At 35.7% G+C, this 15,605-nt stretch overlaps 1 protein-coding gene, 1 non-coding gene and 1 pseudogene across 4 annotated transcripts; 2 read left to right on the top strand and 1 right to left on the bottom strand.

The window, feature by feature from the left end:
• Positions 1-264: 264 nt before the first annotated feature.
• Positions 265-7,202, bottom strand: LOC143624999 (fanconi-associated nuclease 1 homolog; annotated as a pseudogene). The gene is made up of 15 exons (XR_013152205.1): positions 7,062-7,202; positions 6,800-6,956; positions 5,987-6,504; positions 5,803-5,907; positions 5,465-5,726; positions 5,310-5,372; positions 5,110-5,184; positions 4,910-5,028; positions 4,501-4,571; positions 4,332-4,419; positions 3,552-3,692; positions 3,283-3,479; positions 2,177-2,450; positions 1,336-1,572; positions 265-737 (listed from the first exon to the last, which is right to left on the bottom strand). The product of XR_013152205.1 is annotated as a fanconi-associated nuclease 1 homolog (transcript).
• Positions 7,203-9,352: 2,150 nt separating this feature from the next.
• TRNAG-UCC (transfer RNA glycine (anticodon UCC)) lies at positions 9,353-9,424 on the top strand. The gene has a single exon. It is a non-coding gene; the product is annotated as a tRNA-Gly (tRNA).
• An 86-nt stretch (positions 9,425-9,510) lies between these two features.
• Positions 9,511-12,270, top strand: LOC143625057 (protein WHAT'S THIS FACTOR 1, chloroplastic-like). 2 transcript variants are annotated; one of them, XM_077095517.1, is made up of 2 exons: positions 9,511-9,551; positions 10,793-12,270. In XM_077095517.1, the coding sequence occupies exon 2, from the start codon at positions 10,812-10,814 to the stop codon at positions 12,231-12,233; it is 1,422 nt and encodes a 473-aa protein (XP_076951632.1). In that variant the 5' UTR covers positions 9,511-9,551; positions 10,793-10,811; the 3' UTR covers positions 12,234-12,270. The 2 variants fall into 2 exon arrangements, with proteins under 2 accessions (XP_076951632.1, XP_076951631.1); XM_077095516.1 differs by having other exon boundaries at positions 9,511-9,547.
• Positions 12,271-15,605: the final 3,335 nt, after the last annotated feature.

Raw genomic sequence — 15,605 nt, forward strand, 5'->3', positions numbered from 1 at the left:
AGCGGTATAGATGAAAAGACCAAACAGCCCTCACATGCGACTCACGTGACGTTTTTTAACTGAGTTTTTCTAACCCAGTTAGCGTAAAGAACATAACGTGTAGGAAAAAACTGTTTAAAGAACACCGCCTGTAAGAAAACTAAAAAAGGGACACGATCCATAAATTGGCTTTGTTTAAAGGACAAAATTTGTAATTCTGTCTATATATTAACTTGTTAATATTTTTCAAAGTTTCACAAACTAAATCTGTACAAATCAAACAACTCACCATTCCTTAGAAACCGGAGGGTTGACCCTACAAACCTCAGCATTGATCCCGGAATCCATACAAAACAGAAGCCACGCACGTTGTTGTTCAGAAAGCCGATCACGAGGCCCTTTAACTTCAGCAAGCTTTGCCTCACCAGTATAATTTGAATGAAACCGCCACAATAATAGATCTGGCATGCCACTAGACCAGCTCCTGTAATCTTGTGCCAGGTGTCGACAAATGGTTGCATGCAACCGCTACCTATGCAAGTCACAACCGCTCGAAGCTCAGTTAAGGAATGTCGATTCCAGTTAATGCCTCGACATGATGTTCCAAAATGGGATTCCCATGATGTTCCAAAATGGGATTCCCATGATGTTATGAGAATTTCCTCTGCCATGCCTTCCCGAATCTTTGATAATAGTGGTTCTATGATGTTTTTTCTAGATTCATAAAAGTAATCTGTGTCTAAATCTAAGGGTGAAGTCTGCAATATAAACGAAAAATAAAATCAGATAAATATATATACATACATACATATAGGAGCGTTTTAATCAGAACCAAGAAATATGCTGAAAACTGCAAGAATCACATAATGTACTTTTACTTCTTGCCTAGAGAGAGAAAAGGGTGTTCATTTAAGTAGTTAACATGCTGAATACAATTACAAAACTGATCTTGCTAAAATAATAATCCAACGGTCTAACCTTTATTCAGATATAGAAATTTAGCACGTTGCATGCATTAAAAATATTTGGTCATCTTTCAACCCGTATGACCTATATATGACCCATGTTCATCTCAACTTTGTTTTATCCATTTGACCCGTTAAAAATAATCCAAAGGTTTGGTCAGAACCCATTTTGACCCAAACCAAATTGACAAATTTTTAAAGCAGCCTGCTTTCACCCGAACCTATTTTTTACAAAGCTCTTTCTGACCCATTACGCAACCCAGTCCGACCCACCCGTTTTGCCAAGTTTAGCTAAAAGAATTGAACACTTAAAACTTAAAATAGTGTGTGCATAAAGTATCCGACACGATATAAAACATTTGGCTCAAAGAGTAATTGTATTTGAGTATACCTGAAATCTGGTAAGAAAGACATTTGGCACATCAGAAAAGATGACATCCCACATAAGCAGCCCAAAAACAGTCAACCAAATTCCACTTTCTGAATGAACCCCTTGCCATCCACCTCCATCTTCTCCGGCATAATATTGCAGAGCAAGCTCCTCCACCCCACATTGTTCTCCATCTTCACCATAAAACCTGCTCTTTGTCCCGGTTTTACAGTTAAGTGGCCTACCTTGAACATGAACCTAAGCAATAACTCCAAAAAGAAAAGGCTTGTTAAATGAAAATATCGAGCAAACATTAAAATCTTAAATCGAATAAATGTCATAACTTCATGTCTACATATTAAAACTGATATTGGGCCAAAACAGAACCAAAGTTTATTTAATAAAAAACCAACATGAACAATTGCTTTTGTTCATTTAGTTAAATGAACGAATATGAGCACATGTCTCACATTTATGTTAGTGAGCGTTCATTTACGTTCGTTTATATGTTCCCTTAGTTTTTTAGGTCCGTTAAAATTTACTCTATACATAATTAAGATAAAGTTTGTTACAAATTAGTCAAATTTTATTGATGCTTAGGCCCAATGAATTGATGGTGTTCTCTCGGTTATATTCGCTTATGTATGTTATTATGTGTCCAATCATTCTCATTTGTTTACGTTCGTACCAGCAAATGAACATAAACGCGCGTGTTCATTTTCTTAACAAAAGGACACGAACACGAAAACGACGTCCGTTTACTGTTCACCTTCAATTGTTTGTTTTGTTATAAGTTAAATAACTAAACACAAACATGCTCGGTTAGTATTCATTTACAAACCTAAACCCAACAAGTAGCAACCTCGGGGATCTTTCTATTGACAGATTCTGAAAAACTAGGAATCTTCCACCGTCTTGGTGGTTTTCCTAACCGAAGTACACGTCTTTGCAATGATATTCTTGAACCGGCACGAACCCACAGATCATCTAATCCACTTTCAGCTACAGATAGGCTCTCATTGACCCGACCCAGGTGTTCCAAATCAATTGACAGTCTCAATGTCCAATAACCTCTTCTTCTATCTTTATCAAAACTATGTAATAGATGCTTAAGTAAATCAATTGCATCGGTATACCTGTAAAGTTATAATATATCTAATCCATTATAATCACGTATGAAAAAACAACAAAAATTGCAACTGTTTCTATTTTACAACAATCATTAATTCTCTAGTCGGGTCTTGTGCCCAAGATTGCTAATTTTTTTTAATAAATCCTTAGTGACACTGACAAATATGATAACAACATTTATTTTACTTCAGTAATATATAATTTATCAAGTACATGATTTAAAATCCTTATGCAATAAAAATACATTCTGGGTGACTTTCAACTTTCAACACATTTTAACCTATTTTCTTTTAAGCTAATTTCATTTTGGCTTTGCCAGTTGGAGTACGAGTGTGCATCAGTGCATGAAATCGATAAAACCAATTCATAACCGAAAAACTGAATATATCAAACCAAAAAAACAGAATCCAAATAAAACTGACGGTTTGTTTTAAATTTTCGTAAAAACCAAACTTTCGGGTCGATAGAAAGTAATTAAAAACGAACCAAATGCATGAATTTTCAATTTTTTATTTTCTATGTTAAGTGACTTATAAAAATTTAGTAAATAGTGTAACCCAACTTTGTTAGCTCACATGTATAATAATCAATTGATCATTAATTAACAAAAAGATTTAGGGCCAAAATTTTCTTTTGGCCAAAAATTTATAATCCAAATGACAAAACCAAACAGTTTTCAAAATTCAAAAGCCGAATTTTACATTTATTGGTTCAGTTTTAGCCCAAGCCCAGCCCATGCACACCCCTGGTTGAGAATGAAACATAACCCACATCAGCCCATTAGCAAGTCAAATGGTCAAAATAATCATCTAAGAGAAAGTATACGATAGCTCATACCTACGTTCAGATTCAAGAAACGAAACGCCTAAAAGAAGCACCTTGGAGTAGACCCACGATGCTGAAAAACATGAAAATTTAACTGTTTTTGCAGCACAACTGGATATGCGGGACGTGGATATTGCAACACATCTCAAGACCATTGATGAGTCATCTTCTTCAAGAGATTCATCCATAATTTGTGCTACTTCAAGTGCCTATTGATAGCTTATACTAGACTGGTAAAAACTACATGCTAAAATATATTATATCTTAATTCTCAGCATTACCTCTTCATACAATAGTAAATCATCTCTACTAGAAAACATCTGGTCAGTTACAATACAGTTGTAAGTTGGATACTTCACGATTCCCAAATCCACAAGTAAAAATGCTGATAGATCTTGCTCCCCATTACAAAAGAAAAGCCTCTGTAAAGAAAGTAAGAAACGATATATATAAATATATCATATATGTATGTATCTTGAGTATGAATTATGAAAGGGTTTGGTAATAAGAGAATGAAAATGAAAGAAGTCCAGTTATTTGATAAACGAACAAACATGAACAAACTTTTTGCTCATTAGTTAAACCAGCAAACATGAACACAAACTTTTTGTCCATTTATTTGACAAACATGTTCGTCCGTTGATGCTTGCCTGTTCACGTTCTGTATGTTCATTAGTTTAAATTTTTTTAAGTGCACTTGTTTACATATTCATTTGAAAATTTTTTCGCCATTACAATTTAGTCTAGTTTTATGATATTAAAATATCACCCAATTACAATTCAGTTTAGTTTTATCATTTTTTAAGCCCGACAGATTGATGTTTGCGTTTACTTTTAACTGTTGTTCACTCAGTTATGTTCATTTATGTTTATTCATTTATGCCCATTTACAGTCGTGAACCGTCCATTTATTCTATTAACAAATGAGCATAACGAACGCAAAGAAACTCATTTTCTTAATGAATGAACAAGAAAACCTTGTTTGTTAAAGTTAGAAAACAAACACGAACATGCACCGTTCGTGTTTGTTCAGTTCGTCTACAAAGTCCTAATACAATTACCTCAACACGCCAAATTAGGGAATCAGCTGCTGAAGATATACGTATGCAAGAGCCAGTTTTCTCAAGAACCATTTTATATATCAATGGGCTGTGACATAAATGATTATTAATTAATTGAAAAAATAAACTAAAGACAAATGGAGTATATAAATTGGAATAATCATAAGACCTTGATCCATTCCCGTATGCAGAAAGAAGTGAAGAAACGGACTCCTGCTTGCGTAAACTATAACTACATTTCTGAATGATGATCAAATTTATGTGAGATTTTTAATTTAAGGTTCATATCATCAATATTTATAAACTTGATATCTTAAACAAGTCTTGTAAATATAATATTGATTATTAGCAATTTATGGCCCGTATCTGTCCACACAGTTGTTCTTGTCATGTGTAGTCATCAGAAGCCAATATGTAACTTTAGAAGCACAACTACAGTTTCAACCAAATTTAGAAGGAACCTTCCAGCATGCTCCAACAGTGCATACTAAGGTATATAATGAACAGCCTGAACTTTTTGAAAAAGCAAATATGAAAATTGATAAATCTCAAGTTTAGTAATCTCATGCAATGCAGACCTTATTAGTCACACTTAATATTTCCCGCAGCTCGCCAACGTTAAGAATGTTCAAGATTCCTTCCAAATCATCTTTGTGTAATTCACCTGTGGTTTCAGTAGAACAAAGATAACCTGCTTCTGCATTATGACAAGATACACAACCTTATTGACGTTATATACATTGTGAATATTTATTTTGTGTAAAAGAAACTAAATTACCAGAGAGTTCCTTAACTGCAAGTTGGTTGTCCAATATTTCAGCATAGGATATATTAGACATTCGAAACCATGGACCTGAATTAAAGAACACACATTTATATAAATTATGCAGGGTTTATAAATCATTGATAAAATATCAATGAAAAATGGCATATAAAAACCTAAGAACAATAAATGTTTAAAAGGGACAGGATGTGTACCTTTGCGTGTATAAAGGCGAATAAAGAGCCTTTGACTATCATTAGAAAGCAAAGAAAACTTTTCTGCAAAGCAAAACATACATAAGAACAATATTAGTGTAAAACTCTACATAAACAAGAAAATGCATAAACAACACAAAGCTCAATATACGCACCTAAGAAGGTCTTTTCATCATGTGTGAAAACATGAGAAGTCGTCTTCAAAACCTCTTGTAGCAACAGACAAAAATTATGTTGGTACTTCACCATGCCATGAGGGACTGTCTCGCTTAAATTAACAGCATTTATAACATGTCGACATAACTGTAAAATTTGAATCTTTTCTTCTTCTAGTCCAGTAAAGGGAATATTCTCTTGACACCAAAATTGAATTGGGACAACAGCACGAGATTGTTCAGGAACCAACATTATACGACCCTGCAATAAAAGCCCTGTAAAGTATCATGTAAAACATTATTTTAAGGGGATTTTGTTTCAAAAAATGTTATCGTACCTCGAAGCTTATGTTGAATGTGTCCATTAACTTTGACAGATGTTCAGCTAGCTCCCGAGGTATATAACCAAGCACTTTACTGTATTCAGAATCTGCAGAAAGAACCTGAATCAAAGTCCAAGTAATCATTTAATATCAGCAAAACAGTTAAACTCAAAATGTAAACTAGCATAAAAAGGTTAACCTTAATGGCATTAGGGTCCTTAATATTTTCAGGATCTCTACAGAGAAAGATATTATCTCCTGCTTGCAATTCATCTTCTTCACTATATCGCCGGCCAACAATAAAGGTTGCAAGCAATTTTCCTGAAATGTCATCATCTGAACTGACATCGTCATTATCAGCGACCTCAATCGCAGAAAGATTTGAAAGAGGGCTAGCATTTGTATCGCTATTTATAGTTGAACCATCCTTGATGATTCTGTCCTCATTTTCCTCATTCACTGAGGTTACTGCTGAACCATCTGTATAAGCAAGTGAAACATTGTCTGAACTTGAAGATGACTCGTATGTAACACTGTTAGTTTCCTCGATGCCAACCCCACTCAAATCTGCCATGTCCTTATCATGACAAGCAGGGTTAGATTTTGTATCATCCAAATTCATGCCGTCAAGTTTGGCTTTCGATCTTGAGCTGAAATTGAACTGAAGAAGTGTCTGCGGGCTTAATTTCCTTTTAGTCCCTCTTGTCAAGCATGCATCTAGATCCAAACGCACCCATAAGATACAAAAACGTGCAAAAATATAATCAATACACGGTTTTTTGAGTCATGAAACATGCTACACTTTCAATAACGTACAGAAAGCCAACAAACTAACACCGGACCATTTAAATCATTACTCAAACTTCACAATACCTCTAAATGCACATAAACAAACTACAACCACTAACTAATGTGCCAGATACCTTTAAACACAGCTATTGAAATAACATTCACAGCAAAACCAGATCCATCAAAATAAACAACACATATACAAGCTAAACTTCAGGTATACCTAAATGCGAGTTAATCATGTAGTCTTCTCCACGGATCTTAATCCCGCAAACCGGACAAGTAACCATATCGAAACTCGAACTCACAACCAAATCATCAGAACGTTCCTCTAACGCCTGGTCTGATTCATTTTCGACTTTTACAATACTCGAAGATATCTATAAATCAAAACAAACGAAATGGAGTACTAACATCACATAACTAATCGACTGTAATGAATCATTTGATGACTGGAAATGGATAAAAACAGAAGAAATAGTAACCTGAATGGGATCGGACATGATAGATTGACGGTTGGGGAGGAATCGTCGGCGTTTTCCGATTAATCTGATTAGGCTTTCGCGTCCGGTAAGCATCGTCCGATTACTGTTCGATTTTGCCCTAATTTTCATTTTCTTCTTCCCTCTTTTTTTCTTGGGTACTGACATATTTAGCGGCGAATTTATTTATCCCGCCAAATAGAGGAAGTGATACTAAGGCGTATGCTGTGTTTCCTTGTCTATAACATCTCAATCTTTTATCTCTGTTAATTTAAAAATACGTGCATGTGCCTTCTTAATAACCTAACAATACGTTGCATATGACATTGAAGGTCTAGTCGCAACTATGTAAAACTTTCCCTCATAAAGAAATGTTTTAGTTTGGGTTAATTTATTTGTTACTTTTGGATTTGGATACTAAATAATAGTTTTTTAAGTTAATTTTATTATAAAAATTTTTGTATTATAACATTTGTATAATTTAACTAAAAACATCTTTTATCCAAAAATTTGGTTCATCTTTTGTTAATTTCCTACATCTGATTCTAAATTTCTCATGTATTTTTTTATTTAATTAAATAATACTTTTTATTTTTAATATTGGGGGTGGTATCAAATAAGATGCAAAATTTGATTGAAAAAAAGTTATATTTTTCTTTAAAATATATGTTTGAATATGATATGGGGATTTCAATATAAATGCTCATTATAAATATAAATATATGATTTTCCTTTTATTTGGTAACATCATTAATAAACAGTTTCCAATTAAATGATTTTCCTCTTATCAATATTTGCATTCATCGTTGTCAATAGATGAAATCATGTGTTTTCCTCTTAATTTTCTAGTATATTTGGCATTCTTTAAGTGTTTGGTTGGAGATGAATGAATTTTGTTAGTCAAAGTGATCATGATTATATATATTTTTTGGTACAAGAGTGTAGTGTTTAATAAAAAGAACAGGTAAAAGATTGTTGACCCATAACCAACACAAAATCATATCCACCACAACTATTACTACTAATATATATAAAAGAGAAGTTTGGCGACGCTGGACTATGATTGGTCCATTTGGCAAGATTTTATTGGATCAAGTTTTGTTTTGGTTTGTTTTTTAAATTTTGATAATTATATTTCCAATTATATTTGTTATGTTTATTTTTTATTAGTTTAGTTCTAATACCAATATACCGTAACGGATGTGATAAAACTGACATAATTTGTGTAGACTTAGCGCATTTTGTTTTAGTTATAGCACCGTAACGAAACTGACCGAATGACAATTCTTTCTTTTTAGTCTCGTTTTATAATGAACGTGAAAAACCCAACCAAATTTGCATAGACTCACCGCCAGGGACCAACAACGCTCGGGTTTTACCAACGCTCGAGTTTCACTGACCAACGATATCCCAATGTTCTTCTCAATTTTTATAACTTTTTTTTGTTTTAGTTTCCGTACAATAACACATGTAACAGAAACTGACCGAATTCACGTCAACTTACCGCCTCAACACTTAGGACCGGTAATGTTTGTGTCTTACCAACGTTCGGATTTACCAATCTGCCCGGCGCAACGCCGCCGGGTTAAAAACTAGTTTACTATAATTTACATTTTACACCATTTCTAGAAGTGAAATTAACTCTGAGTTATTAGTTTTAACTACTCAATTCTTTAATTCTTTCCTTTTAGTCTTTAATCTTGAGTTGTTATTAGTTTTAATTATTCATTCTTTAATTCTCTCCTTTTAGTCACTAATCTTGAGTTGAGTTTATAAAACCAAGTTTGCTAATTGAGAATGCGAGATAATAAAATTATGAAATACATAAATTAAAAAAAAAAGGTTCATTTGAGGTGGAGCCATTAATTATTTAAGTTGTCACTAAGTTAGGTATTACCGCAAATTAACATTAAACGGGTTGAACTGAATCATGAGATAAATACAACACAAACACAACATGATTCGGAGTGTCTAATATCACAAAACACAAATAAATATATAGTTGTGTTCGGTTCACTTATTCAGTCTGTCAATCCAACATCCTTAACACTTCAACATATCATGTTCAACTCATCCCAGTTATAAAACCAGTGCTATGGAAACACAATATAACCTCAATAAATGAATTCTTTACTCTAAAAGGTGGCTGATTCTTTTCCCATAAATAAATAACTCAGTACATCGTATATTCTGCTTTTGTGTTCAAGTATTTGATTACCATGGTTGTATGGTAGCTTAATCAAATCAATTTTGACACAACATAAAAGAGTTTCAAGCTTGCAACACATCAAGTTGCGTTTGTAGTCCAACGGTTAGGATAATTGCTTTCCAAGCAATAGACCCGGGTTCGACTCCCAGTAAACGCATTTGTAAATAACTTTCTTATTCAAAATGTCGATATAATATCTTATCTTTAAAATTGGAATTATCTGTTTTTTTTTTGCTAACCGCTGGAGGACGGAGGGTTAGCGAGGCTCTCATCACCTCCGGTAAGTAACTTCAACAACTGTAAATTGTTTTCGAATATTATTCGGATCAATAAGTTGCCCTGAAATCTATCTTGATGCTGGTTTTTACGTTATGGGTCTAATTGGGTTAACTGCCCACCAACTGTTTGATGAAATGAAATTCAATCTTATCTGACCTGGGAGAAGTTTTTGGATTGTCCCCCCGACAGAAGGCGGTTTTTGAATGCTTACAAGGTCCTCATGCCCAAGATTTTCTGACCGTTATCCCGATTGATGGCTTGGGCCAAAGCATGTCTGCGGTTGAGTATAGGGCCATTCTTAAGTACCGTTTGATGGTCCCAATGTACCCCGAAGACGAAACATGTCCGATCTGCCGTAAGGCCTGCCTGGATAAATTCGGAGAGCATGTGGTTCATTGCAAGGAGATGCCTGGGTTCAAATACCGACATGATTGGGTGCGGGACGTTCTTTGGGACATCTTAAGGCGAGCTGGGATATCAGCTAAAAAGGAAGCCCCCGTAAACTTCCTTACAGACCCCACGGAAGGGAGATCCACTCTACGACCGGCAGATTTGCTCGTCTTTGGTTGGGCCGGGGGAAAACACGCTTGTGTTGACCTCACAGGGGTATCTCCCTTAGCTGGTTTGAGGGATAATGGGTTTGTAGCTGGGCAAGCAATAAAAAGGGCTGAAACGAAGAAGGTGGAGAAACATGCTAAAGCCTGCGAAGAGAACCAACATGTTTTTGTCCCTCTGGCTTTTGATACATTTGGCTCCTTGGCACCGGAAGCTATCCGTTTTCTAACCAGGGTCCAACAGGTTGTGCATAGCAATGTGTCGACTCCAAAGGGGCAGGGGTATGTCTTTAGCAGGTTAGGGTTTGCAATTCAGAAAGGGGTGGCGGCGCAGCTTGTTGCCCGCCTACCTGCTATATTGATGTAATATCTATGTTTCATCAGTAGAAATAAAATGCAATAAAACTTATATCTTATCTTGAATCTTGTTGATTTATTTAGGTGTTTTATGTTACGGGTGTAACTGGGTTGATGCCCACCAACTGTTTGATGAAAGTCTTAGCTCACTTGCTTCACTGACAGAGCGAACCCCTTTTGTGACTAGGCTTATAACCATGAACCCATTACATTTGAAGCATTTTTACAGCTTCATTTAGACAGATAACACATATAGATGAAATCTGTTTAACTGTGTGATGTAAAATTGTTTCATAATTCTTCCAAAAACTAAAACTTTGTTCCACCTTTTGCAGGATTTGAAGTTATCTCAACATGGAATTATCTCTTCCTCATGCCGTCTCGTTCACGGGTAACAAATCCCTAACTTTTCCCAAATCAGATTTCCTTCATTCACCGTCTTTCTTGAATCCCAAACCCTTTAAAAACAACCACACCAAATTATCAAAACCGCAAAACCCCTCTTTTAGAATCACTGCATCCATCAAACACGTCCGCGACCCTTCACTTGACAAGCACGTGGTAAGGCAAAACAAAATCCGGTTTGTACAAAAGTTAAAAACTTTACTCTTATCCAAACCAAAACACTACATGCCACTTCACATATTGGGCAAATGCCGATCTTATTTAACACTTTCAAAACCTCGATCACTCGTTTCCATGATTCATCGTTACCCGACAATATTTGAACTTTTCACTATCCCGTTACCGCCCACGCCGTTCAATGCAACAAAAACACTTCCTCAATTATGTGTTAGACTCACTCCAGCTGCAGCATTGCTTGCAAGTCAAGAGTCAACTCTCAAAACCGCCATGTCAGACTCCTTAGCCAACAAGCTTCAAAAGCTTCTTATGTTAGCTACTCATCACAGGCTCCTTTTGTCAAAGTTGGCCCATATTGGGCCCGATCTGGGCCTCCCTGCTAACTTCCGGGCCCGGTTATGTAACGAGTATCCAGACAAGTTTAAAATCGTTGACACGTCTTATGGGCGTGCACTTGAGCTCGTGTCGTGTGATATTAATCTGGCTAAACCGTTACCGGTTCCTGACGTCAAACCGGTTGGATTGATAGTTGACCGTCCGTTAAAGTTTAACCGTTTGAGGCTTCGTAAGGGGTTAAACGTGAGACGACATCATGAACAGTTTTTGATTAAGTTTCGTGAGATAACAGATGTGTGCCCGTATCGTACGAAAGTAGATGAGTTTGCAAAAGAAAGTTTGGAAGCTGAAAAAAGGGCTTGTGAAGTTGTGAGGGAGGTTTTAGGTGTGATGGTTGAAAAAAGGACATTAGTTGACCATTTGACTCATTTTCGAAAAGAATTTGGTTTGTCACATAAGTTGAGAGCTATGTTGTTGAGGCACCCGGAGTTGTTTTACGTGAGTTTGAAGGGTCAAAGGGACTCGGTTTTTCTGGTGGAAGCGTATGATGAAAAAGGCAAACTTTTGATGAAAGATGAATCTTGTGTGATGAAAGAACGGTTATTGGATTTGGTTATGGAAGGTAAAAGGATGAGGCGGGAGAGACGGGTTGGTTTTAAGAATGATTTTGGTTATGGGAATGATGTAATTGTTGAGGAGTATGATACTATCAATGAGATTGATGATGATGATATGGAGGGTTTGGATGACTTGTTTGAGTTTGATGATTTTGATTCAGAGGAAAGTGATGATGAAGAAGAAGAAGCTGTGGAAGGAGAGTTTTGGTCTACCAACAGTGAATGTTTAGAACCTTGGTGATAGTAGCTGTTGATCTTGTAATTATGTGGTTTCTTATGTTGTAATTAGTTGCTGCTTAGGTAGTTGCTGCTTATATGATCACATTTGGTAGATCAGTTGTGCATGTAAGAATAGTAGGAGAGAGAAAGAGAGACATTTGTGTAGTTACATCACCGTCTTATATATTATTAGTTGAAGAAGCTTGTAGAAGTGCTTATGTAGTTGTTTAAGAGTTCTTTTATTAAATTTGGCTCGGTATTATGATTAGGTTAGATCATAATACCGAGCCAAATTTAATAAAAGAACTCTTAAACAACTACATAAGCACTTCTACAAGCTTCTTCAACTAATAATATATAAGACGGTGATGTAACTACACAAATGTCTCTCTTTCTCTCAGAGCTCTTTCTCTCGGTATTATGATTAGGTTAGATACGCCCTGCTTGCGGTGCGCGCATATAATGTATATATGTGTGAACCCTCGGGTGGGCAAAAGTAAAATTGCACTAATTTTGACGTTATTTTACTAATCTCGTGAAAATAACGTTAAAAGTGGCGGAAGGTTAATCAGGCATCATGTGGTGGCGTTGATAGCCGAAAGACAAGGGCACATGCACCGATCAGCCGGTGTCCCGATGATTGAGTGCTATGTGCCTTATGTCCAAGGCTTGATGCAAAACTACTATCGAGCCGGGGGTCTCACCGGAAGCAGCCTCTCTATCCCTATGGGATAGAGGTAAGGCTGTCTACATCTTACCCTCCTCAGACCCTACCATAGCATTGCTATTGGTGGGATATACTGAGTACGATGATGATGATGATGATGATTATGATTAGGTTAGATTGTCGCTTAAAAAAAACTCAAAACATGTATTGATCGATCAAGATTTTGGATTTTATTTGAATTGTGTGATCACATGTACAACCAAACTATACACACCTAAAGAAGATATTTGTTTTTTCCATAAATAAGCTATTTTCAAAGAGCTTAATAGCACATGAGGTCCGTTTTATTTTTATTAATTAATACTTATTATACAAGATAACAACATGTCTTTAAAGTTTTTCCTTTTTTTTCTTGAAATGGTGAATTTTTTTTTATTCCTTGTTATCTGTGGGATTTGAACCCAAAATCTCCCTCTCCTAAGTCCAGGTGTTTAAAGACTTTGCCTTTGTCAATGAACCACCACCATATGTCTTTAAAGTTATCGCACTAGTTGTATCTTATGAGAATGAATAGGGCGGTGCAACGGTTCGGAACCGCGAGAACCGAACCGGAACCGTTAAATGCTAAATATAAGAACCAGAACCGAACCGTATTTTAACGGTTCTGGTTCGGTTCGGAACCGAGTTAAACGATTCTTGTGTAAACGGTTCTTGCCAGAATCGGTTTTCAATTAAAATTATAAATATGAAATATTAGAAGGTGCAAGAAACAAACTACAACCTATAAAATAAAACATTATCATATCAACATATAATATTTAATTAAGAGGATTGAGAATAGATTAAAACGATTCAAAATATTTCAGAAAACAATTATTTTTTAAAACAAATTTTAGGCAGTGGAAGACGATTATCGTTTATGATATTGTAAGGGATTAAATGTAACCGGGGAAGTGAGATAATGGATGGTCGTCGTACATGGAAGTTTGAAAGTCTACTAAATAAATAGGATTTTAAATATAATCTTCAAAGTTTAAACCTAACTCGGTTCTAGCGGTTCTATAACCGGAACCATCGGTTCTAACCGGAACCGAACCGGGAACCGTTTTCATCTAAATTTAAGAACCGGAACCGGACCCGAAATACAATAATACGGTTCGGATCTAGCGGTTCGGTTCCGGTTCCCCGGTTCTTGCGGTTCGGAACCGCGAATTGCTCACCCCTAAGAATGAAACATTATGCCTCATAGCAACTAGTTTTATACCCGTCCGATGGACGGGTAGTTTAATGTCATAAACGTATTTATTTGCATTCTAAACGATATTAATTAGTATAAAGGTACAACACAACTAAGAGCAAACGTAATGGGCGCTTTGGAGGGGTCAAATTGGGTCTAGGCGTTTTGTGGATAATATTTATAGAAGGAGGGGGCGCTTTTCCCCTCTCTACCACTACACATGGTCTAAAATGTGAATACAAACTGGCCTACCACACAAACCAAACGTAGGATTCAAATTTGTGTTAAATAAAATCTTTTGGGTTAGATCAACAACACACGGTGTTAAAATGATGCGTTAAAGGGTAGAAGTTGGCGCGGAAACTTATCAACCTTTTATATTTTGGTACTACAAGGGGGGGATAAAAACCATATGATGACACAAACTACAACCCAACGAATCCGATGACCGAGACCCCATGCAGCATCACTTTCATCCCAATTCTTCAACTTTGAGTTCATTGTATTAATCAATTAAAAGTTTAAAACCACGTTAATTTCCCATTAATAGTGATCCAAAATGAATTACAAGACTTTATTATTTCTTTAATGCGGGTATTTTAAATAAAAAATGATGGGATTGTGTAAGATCTTAATTTGTAACACACTTTCTCTGCTTCATTTTGGGTCACATACGATTGTTTATATTGTAGATGTAATTTCAAACTACAAAATGAATATTTCATTTCAAAGAAAGAGTGTCTATCTGTTCAAACTATATCTGGACACAAAAAAAATTCTTTACCACATTGCCATATACATCAGAATAATTCAAACATTCCTTTTCTTAAATCATATATACTTTTTTTCTAAACAGCACGATACTAAAACATACAAACAAACAAAAAACACCTAGCCACTGTCCCGTGGACCTTTAATCCAAGGTTGCGACATTCAATAACAACCCATTGGATTTCTAATTCAAAACTCCCATGCTATCGAATTCCGTTTAGATCTGTGTTTAACCCAATTGAAGATCTACAACTTGATGTCCTTTAGAATTTCAATGTTGATCTATCCAATTCATTTCATAAAATACAAAACGTAGCATAAGCGATAGAGAGCCATATCTTCCGAGTACTGCTGCGTTAGAGATTTGTTCCAAAAGACAAGCTATCAAACTATTTCCTTCAACCTTGCAATCCCATCAGCATTCTACCTTACTCCCAAGATATGCAGCCAATGGGCATGCCCATAACACGTGTTGACAGTCTTCTTCCCCTGCAAAGCATCTTCTAAAGTTAAGATTGAGCATTTGAATTCCCCTGTAACTCAGATTCTCTGCCGAAGGAACTCGATACTACAACAATCTGCATTAGACTTTTCCTTGTCAAACTTCTAAAAAAAATCAAAATTGACTGCTAGCCGCAGATTCAACAAACAAACGTGCCCAGTAATGTAACACGGAATTTTTTATTTGCGTTATCCACCAAAAATAATAAAAAAACAAA

Source organism: Bidens hawaiensis, unplaced genomic scaffold, assembly GCF_021521415.1.
Source record: "Bidens hawaiensis isolate Kalapana, Puna unplaced genomic scaffold, B.hawaiensis_p1.1 tig00004020_1, whole genome shotgun sequence".
Taxonomy (NCBI): domain Eukaryota; kingdom Viridiplantae; phylum Streptophyta; class Magnoliopsida; order Asterales; family Asteraceae; genus Bidens; species Bidens hawaiensis.